Source organism: Lipotes vexillifer, unplaced genomic scaffold, assembly GCF_000442215.2.
Source record: "Lipotes vexillifer unplaced genomic scaffold, Lipotes_vexillifer_v1.1 scaffold24, whole genome shotgun sequence".
Taxonomy (NCBI): domain Eukaryota; kingdom Metazoa; phylum Chordata; class Mammalia; order Artiodactyla; family Lipotidae; genus Lipotes; species Lipotes vexillifer.
This window is the reverse complement of record NW_006782914.1, coordinates 3298775-3307821: the sequence shown is the minus strand read 5'-3', so window position 1 is coordinate 3307821 and position 9047 is coordinate 3298775. Positions and strand designations below refer to the sequence as shown.

At 38.0% G+C, this 9047-nt stretch overlaps 2 protein-coding genes across 2 annotated transcripts in view; both read left to right on the top strand.

Moving 5' to 3' along the window:
• Positions 1-493, top strand: part of CTXN2 (cortexin 2) — an 8628-nt gene extending 8135 nt beyond the window's left edge. Inside the window, exon 2 of the mRNA XM_007455556.1 lies at positions 1-493. This exon is cut by the window's left edge and continues 30 nt beyond it. Within this exon, the coding sequence (XP_007455618.1) occupies positions 39-284 (246 nt within the window). The 5' untranslated portion in view covers positions 1-38 and the 3' untranslated portion in view covers positions 285-493.
• A 4200-nt stretch (positions 494-4693) lies between these two features.
• The window catches only part of SLC12A1 (solute carrier family 12 member 1), a 92418-nt gene continuing 88064 nt past the window's right edge, over positions 4694-9047 (top strand). The window contains 2 exon segments of the mRNA XM_007455555.1: positions 4694-4709; positions 5856-6465. Of these exon segments, the coding sequence (XP_007455617.1) occupies positions 6046-6465 (420 nt within the window). The 5' untranslated portion in view covers positions 4694-4709; positions 5856-6045.

Sequence of the window (9047 nt, the reverse complement as noted above, 5' to 3'; positions counted from 1 at the left end):
AGGAATTCTGAAGAGCCAAAATGATGTGACAGTGAATAATGAGTAGTACCTACTGTGGCAACTCTTCAGCTAAGATGAGTGTCAACGAAGTGTCAGCTTTCTCGTTGACTCTGGAGCAAAAAACTGGCTTCGCTTTTGTTGGGATTTTGTGTATCTTCTTGGGACTTCTTATCATCAGATGCTTCAAAATCCTGTTAGACCCATATAGTAGCATGCCTTCCTCTACATGGGAAGGTGAAATTGAAGAGTTTGATAAAGGGACATTTGAATATGCACTTGCCTGAGTGTTCTAGCTTTATAGTTTTTAGGGTTATACCACTGGGGCACATGGTGGACACAACTGTAATTTCCTTCAGCGTGCTGGAGGAAGATCATTTCATTCACTGAATTCAATAAACGTGTATGGTTAATTTATCCACCATGCTGTGTAAGTGATAAACCATTGTTGGGGTTCCTCACTTTCCTCTGTCCTCACACTGAGGTTTCTAATGAAGAGAGCATAAGGATAACCCCAGCCACATATAATATCTTTATTCTTCCTGCATCTGCCCCTATGCAACACCCAGACACTCTCTCCATATTCCTGACTCTGCCCCCCTTGCTCTAGAGAATTAGGTGTCAAAGATAAGGACCCCTCAGTCCAAAGAATAAATAGAATATGATTTTCCTAATAGCCATAGGTCCACAATGTTCATACAAACCCTACAAGCAACCATAGGCCATAAAGTTCCCCAAATGTCACAATTTGACCCTTCTATTTCTTCTCCTTCTAGGATCTCTTGCAATAAAATACCCTAGCTTGGGATCATACTGATACTCCCTCCTCTTCCCCTTTTATAAATAGCATTAAAAAGGGAGTTTTCATCATGACCTGGTGGAAACAAGAAACAAGAAGTCCAGTCTCCACTCTGCCGCCAATAGAGCTATCAACCTTGGCCAAGTCATCTTATCTCTGTAGACTTCATTGAGGAAGCTAACCAGAGGATTTTTAACATCCCTTTTAATTCTAGTGCCCTATGAGCTCTACAAATATACCTGGAAACCCAGGGATCTGAGATGAATGAGGATTTTTAAGACGTCATGAAAAGTTTTTCAGTTTAGGAGCCTAAACTCTGAGATTTGAATTCTAATGTTGCCTAGCCAAGAACAAGCAATATGACCTAGAAAGTTACCTAATGGGAACTTAAGTTCCATATCTGCAAAACAAGGATAAAGAAACCTATCCTACATGTTTTACAAAAATGTTGGGAGGACCAAGTTACATATAATGAGTGGGAAAGTAATTTGAAAACACTGTTTAAACATAACTTGCTATCATTATTTATTATTCTTGTTGGTAATTGTTAAAGAGATTATCAAACCTTAAGAAGTAATGGCTCAGTGTAAGTTATTCAGTCTCTCCAGTTTTCATTCTCTTCATTTGATAAATTAAAAAAAAATAGAATTACATAATTCTAAAATTTTTTCCAACTACAAAATTCTGACTCTCTGTAACTGAATGGAGGAATATACCAGGAGATAAATAAATACAAAAATATTTGTGTCACTTGAGAACACAGAACTGCCAAACACACCAAAAAAAAAAAAAAAAAAGGATTAATATGTACTGAGAGTCAGCACTAAATTAGGTGCTTTCCATTTATTATGAAATTTGATACTCTTATCAATCCTTTGAGTTTGGTACTATTTCCATTCTATTAGCTCAATTTCACAGATAAGGAACTGAAGCTGAGAGAGATTAAGTAACTTCCCAAGGTCACCAAATTAGGGCGTGATTGTATTAGAAATTACACTCTCATCAAAATCATAGTCATTGTTTGTAAATATCATGCTATACTCCCACACACTGTCCACAACATTTCTACATATCTTACAAATATGATTATTGCTCAGGTCTAAGGCATTCCACAGCCAGCTGTCTCAGTGAGAGTCCCTGACACTTTTCATCTCGTAGTAGATTTGGAACACATCTGTGTTGGCTATGGATCTTCTGGACCAAACTCACACCTTAAGGAGACTCTTTGAACCCCAGTAGGTACTGGAGTGTCAGCCTGGGATACCTTGTAGCCAGTTCGTAATTTGGTCCAAGAACAGCTCATTGAGCCAAGTCAACGGGACACACTGAAAGCTGTAATGTCCATGAAGCTAGTCATCTCCTTTGTGACCCAGGCTTTTGAAGTACTCACTAAGACATATGCCCAAGTACCAGATGCTCCCATTTGTCTCCCAAGGAAGACACCCAACAAGACCTTCCATTTTGGTGACTAGACCTGTGATGTTAACAAGGCTCCATCTTTATCTCAAAAAGAAAAAAGACCCCAAAAACCAAAGATAAGAAAACTTTGTGAAGTATGAGCACTGTTTCTGAAAATTCAACACCCATAAACTTTTCAGATATAATTAACTCCACCTTAGTATTATTTCTAATCCTACTAAAGAGAAATTATTTTAACCAAAAGTGTCTCCATTCATGGCATTTATTCATGGCCTATTGTGTACCTTAGACTTTCTGGGGGAAAGGGGAGGGGACGGAGAGGTTAGAATCGTATTTTTAGAGCTAGAAAAAATGTGAGATATAAAGGATGGTTATAGCATGGAGAACATGGAAATTTCATGAAATGCTAACCCTTTCTAGGAATAGATGTCCAATGTCATAGCCAGATTATCCCCTAGCTGCCTTTTCCCAAGAGCCCTGTCAAGGAGGACAAGAGAAAAGATAGTACCTCCAGACAGTTTCCCCCTGTTACCTTACCCACCTGTCTGAAAGGCCTTTCAGGGTTGGTTTATGGATGGTGTAATTTCATCCCTATACCCCAAACCATCTCCCATCTGCTCCAGAATGTCTGAATCCCCTTAATAGAGAACAAAGACTTTCACTTCACAGTTAGAGATAAAAAACTTAGAGAGAAAATGTCTAGTTGATATAAGACTAAGACCAAAACCAATTCACCCTACATTGTAGTCAAGCAGTCAGTCAGCAAGGAAAGAGGAAATTGATGGCTATCAGAGGCATTCATACGTCTTTGGTAGAGGGAAAAGGTTGAGGAATAAATAGATGGGCTCCTGAAAGAGGACCAGAGTTGAGGGAACAGTTGAAGGAAAGGGAGACTAGAAGTGGCAGAAATAACTGCAAGTAAGTTCACAATTCCTCTACAAGGCCAGTGAATAAGACTTGTTTTGAGTCCCAGCCTCATCTTAGCTGATCTAAATAACCAGCACCACCCAGCTGAGTCTGAAATGAGACTACTCCCTACACCTACCATATGGAAAGGCAGAACCCTTTGTTGAACAGATAAATGCCTTTGCCTTTAAGAGCAAAATGAGTTATAGGTAACTGTAATTCTGTCTCAATTTCTGATACAGCCTCATGACATTAGCCTGTCTGATTAGCATGACAGTTACCTGACTAAGAGCCTCTAAGGGGTTTTACTGATGTATCTCCAGACTCCTTTCTATAATCTGCTGTCTGTTCACCAACCTACCTTTCCCCCTGTTTTAATAGGCATAGTACCTATCCCAATCGCTAATGATTCACCCCAGAATCTCGGATGCAAAAGTTATCAGTAACTTGTCAATATTGCCGATATAGTAAAAGCAAGCACTAAGTACAAACCGGTGCTTTCTAAAATTAGCACATTAACCCTTTATACAAATTAACGCATTTAACCCTCACAATGAGTCTACAACGAACCGTTATTCACAACTGATTTTACAGGTGAGAAAGTTAAAGGCACAAAGAGACTGAGTAACTTACCAGTGTTCACACAGATAGGAAGTGGCAGGGCCAGGATGTGAATCAAGCATGCCGACCCCAGAGACTTGTTCCTCATCTCTGTATTACACCACAACTCTGCTGCTCGGGCAACTGGAAGTCACTTGAATAGTTTCTAATAAAACACGAGGAGGACTCTTTCAGTCATCCCGATTGAAAACCAATGACAGAACCTGCACAGAGGAATTGTTTGTGCTGTCTCAATAATCACCACCTCACAGATTTGAGCAAAACCTTACCCTCAACAAAACTCAAAAACTAGTTTTGATAAAAACATTTTGCCAGGTGGATGGAGGCAAAAAGGTCATTTAGCAGTGCCGCTGGAAAACTTAACCCATAGTTTGATTTCTGCTTGAAAGAATTTTCCCATTAAGTAGAAATATTTTCAATAAATCATTGATCATACTCTCAATCTGCTCACTTCCTGTGCAGAGAAGAATCAAGATAATATCTGCTATAAGCAAGATAAAATAACCTCAAATACTAATGTCTACTTCCAAGGTACAGAAATTATCTCTGGAGGCCTATATTTTGCTGCATATCCTGAACAATAGGAGGTCGCTAGGAATCATGTGAAATGAGATGGCAAGATTCAGTTTATTCAGCCTCAGACTGAAGCACTGCTCATATTTTGTTGGATGATTTGCTGTTGAGCAATCCAACTCCCCTCATGAATTAAAGAAACTTTGTCTTCCTGTCTAAAAGGATTAATGGTTTACTCCTGGTTACTAGCTGATGTAGTACTTAAGGTTCTTCTGCGCTAATGGCTGGGTGGGGCCTACAGTATTAATCCAGGCCAATCATTTCTCATCATCTTTTTCACGGAAGATTTTAACCAATAAGAAGAAGCCTAAGGTTTGGGGGTGAAAGCTAAGTGCTGCATATATGCCTGGGTGATGCTGAAGTAGGTTATGCTTCCTGAGAAGGCTCCTGGGTGGTAAGTTAAACATTTCTGGGCAGGGTAAAAATCATACTTAACATTATGTCATAAAGTAGATTCTGAGGAGTGGAGTAAAGGTGAGGATGTCAAGGGTAATGAAGAGAAGTGAGAGGTTCCATAAAAACTAAAGAGGTAATAGTTTCACCTATAATTTCTCCAGGAATGATTATTTGAGAGTTGAAGTTGAGATTTTTTTTTTTTAATTCAAAGAAATAGCTTTAATAACTGCTGGTGACAAGCAAGGTTTTCTGGGGTTTTTTGTTTATTTTTTGTATTTATCTATCTTTGTAGAACTTTCTTTGAAAAGCCAAATTTTAAGGTATCAATAAAGAGATATTATTCTGATGAAAGAATGTTCTAAGATGGGCTTATATTGTGGATTGTGAAAATGATTATGTAGGCTGTCTCACAGTCAAATAAAAACCTCTTGAAGACTAGAATATTTCTTTAAAGGGAATCAGTAGAACATAATTATTCTACCTAAATATAGCATACAACTTTATTAAGGACTGAGATTTATTTCCTTACCCTGAATACTCTTATATTTTTTTAAAGGTTCCATAATAGCATTTGTTAAACAAACAAATGTATGAACAAATGAAACATTTTGAAGGCTAGTAAAAGACCCAAGAATTCACAGAGACATCTTGACAGGACACATATTTATAACCTGACAAGAATGTACTTTTTAGAAGTTTTAAAAATATTTTTTAAATGTATTCATTATATAATATATATTAATATCAATCACAAAATACTTGGCAGCTTCCACATTTAGTACTGTCAATGAACTCTGTTTCAGGCTGAGAATATTCTCATCAGCTCTTACTCTATTCAGTTGGTAGAGTTATATCTTTTCTAAAGTCATATTGAATCCAATCGCACTGAGTACAAGCAAATACTACAAACGCAGGTAACATTTTAATGACTCCATTGGAAATTCTGTTTGCCGAAGCAGGTCCCCAGTTATTTATTATGGGATTTAATTGCCCAGGTAACTAAGGTTCCTGGACAGGTAATTTTTAAGGAAATGAATTTAAAATCGGATGTCTTATGAAAGAAAACTGTTCCCTCATACCCCCAACCCTACTTAAACATATTTATATCATCTGGAACAAGTCTAATTTTCTTTTTCAATGACAGCTTTGAAGAACATTCTGAAGCTTGTATAGGAGACAATATATCAAGAATCTATTTATTGAGTTCTTCTAGAACAAAAGCCAGGAGCTCCCTAATGTAAACACATTAGTGTTTGTTGAGGAGGAAATCTATAGACTTTTTTTAAGCAACCATAAAGCAGACAGCTTAGTTCAAAAAAATCCGTTTCGGGAAGATGTCACTGAACAACTCTTCCAATGTATTTCTGGATTCCGCACCCAGTAATACCAATCGCTTTCAAGTTAATGTCATAAATGAGAGCCATGAGAGCAGTGTGGCTGTGAATGACAACAACGACCCTCCACATTATGAGGAAACCTCTTTTGGGGATGAAGGCCAGAACAGATTCAGAATCAGCTTTAGACCTGGGAATCAGGACCGCTATGACAACTTCCTCCAAACTGGAGAAACTGCTAAAACAGATGCCAGTTTTCATGCTTATGATTCTCACACAAACACATACTACCTACAAACCTTTGGCCACAACACCATGGATGCTGTTCCCAAGATCGAGTACTATCGCAACACTGGCAGCATTAGTGGGCCCAAGGTCAACCGACCCAGCCTGCTTGAGATTCACGAGCAACTGGCAAAGGTAAGCTTAAAGGTACGGGAAAGTATCCTCCTTACTCCTTCAGGTGATCTCCTGCTTCTTACGAACACTATAAATATAAAAGTGTCCAGTGAAGAGGTCTATTGTCAACCATCCATCTTACTTACACAGCTGTCCCTAGTTCCCAATAAACAGAAGATATACAAAAGTGCTTCACAAATGTTTACTGACTGAGGACAGAGAACTAAAAACTTAATTCTGAAAGTTAGGCAATATGTGGTATCTTGTTTACAATTATAGGCTATTCAATTCACACTTGGTTAAACATGTCAAACTGAATACTAAGCTGGTTTCACCTTAGTGTTAATGCCTCCACAACAGTTGTTAAAAAAAAAAAGAAGTCACTAGTGTTTGCTGTAGTTAACACTGTTGTACCAGCCTCTAGTGCACATGGGTATTTTTTAATACTCTTTAAAGAGAGAGAAGAGATTTATAAGATTTAGCATTTTATCCCTTCTTCTTCAAAACCTTGCCTGAGGCTCCTGAAGGCACTTAAACATATAAAAGTAACTAAATTAAAGTACAGAAGCAGCAGAAGTGGCTAAACTTTTCATTATTTAAGGAATATAGCCAGGGTTCCCAATCTGCTAGAAGCATGAGGCAGCACTTTTTCTGATCTTGTAGCAAATCATTTATAAGCTTAGTAGATATCTTCTTCGGTTACGTGCTCTAAAATACGTTGATGCACTTTACTTTCCTCCTCTTCTGGACCGCAGTTTGGAATGAATAGCATTCTTTATGGAATATAATTACTTGCTAAGAAGAATAATTAGTTGTCTCATATCTAAATGCAGTCTACTCTTGCCCAGGTTTTAAGGTAAGGGGAAAAAAATGAGTGGAACAATTCCTTTCATATTCATTCATTCATTCAACAATTTTTTAATTAAATGATTGCCCACTCTGGGAATTCTCGGAATACTCCTCTCATGAAAGATGCTAATAAAGGTGAAAAGCTCCCTTTAGTTTCTGCTCATCCCTCTTTCCACAAGAAAACTTCTCTCCATAACCTGTTCCCCTTGGCTGCTCAGGGTCCCTGGCTCTGGGTCCTACCACAGAAGACTGAGCGACTTCCAGAGAGGGAGCCATGCCCCTTTCTTTACCCCTCTCTACACCAAGCCTTATTTGTGCCGTGTACTGTATTAGCAGCGCTCTGCCAAATGGCTGCTTTCTTTATAGACGTAAGATTTAGATTTTATCTGGGATGCCTGCTGCTTTAATCAAAAGAAGTTAGCAATGTAGTGATTTCAGACAAAAAGGCAGCCCCCAGGAAGATTGTTGAGAAGCGGGGCAATCTGAAGTTACTGGAGTTAAAGAGTCACTTTCCTTTTCTACGTGAGAAAAGGGGAAGGGAGAAGGAAAAGAGGGAAAAGAAGGTTAAGAGAAGAAGGCACAAGGAGTTTCCAAGATATCAAGATACGGGAAAGGCAGAAAGAGAAATTTACATTTTGAAGAGACTTCAATTTATTCTGAAGAAGTAAAATGAGCCAAAGTCTTCATAGACCTGAAATTTTATTCCACTGTACCCTACCTCATTAATTTTTAAAGCTGCATCGTTTGTTAAAATTGCGATCAAAATTTAAATATTCTCACTTCCTTCCCCAATTTACAACAAAAGAAAATAAAATTTTAATTCTATTAAAAAGGAAATGGTGTCAACTCACATTGTTGTTAGGACTGATATTCTAGAGAGAGGAAAGTAGCTGATTTACAATTTCTAAAGCCACGGTTTATGTAAATCTTTATATAAGGGGAGAAAAGCTCTGAGGACACTGCTGTTAGAAAACCATCTGAATGACTAAACGGGAGGAATGCAATAGCTGCGTTTGACAGTTTTGATGGCTGTTTGGGATACCATATTATTTTTGAAAAGATAAAATGAGACTAAGGACTTAACATTAATTTACAGTATTTTTTTCCTCTCAGATATGAAGGAATGGCAAATTAAATACATTAAAAATTAGGTTTAGTCTCAATGCCCTGAATTGAGAACAAGTATAGTTTGAACAAGTATAGTTATTCTGAACAAGTAATTCTGAACAAGCATAGTTATTCCTTCTGTGTAGTTCACCTTGACTAAATCATGCAGAACTATCCACATAACCAAATCGGGAGCAGGATCAGTACATAACCATGGAATCTGCAACGGGCACATTCCCACAGCCAGGACCATTCCAGTGTCGCTGAGCCTGTGAGCACTTATTCCACATGTTCTTCTTCTGTACTCTCCTTCAGACATTAACAGTCTGGGCCTTCTTCAATTCATTTCTTCCTTGCTAGTGAATCTGATTCTGCTACTCCCCCTGCTTTCCCCCCATCTCCCAAATAAAAAACGAAGACCTGCAGTATAATGTAGCTATGCTGCCACCTCCTTGTGGCCCTTGACAATTTTATGGTAGTTCCTCAAAACACGACTAGAAGTGATCAATAGAACAAACACTGTACAATAGCACTCAGACATGTCACTGATGCTGTATACAAAAACATGATAGTGTTTACTTAAATAATGTAAGAGTAGGAAAAAATTGACATAGTATAGGTTAGGAGATATTTTTTGTATCCCTAAT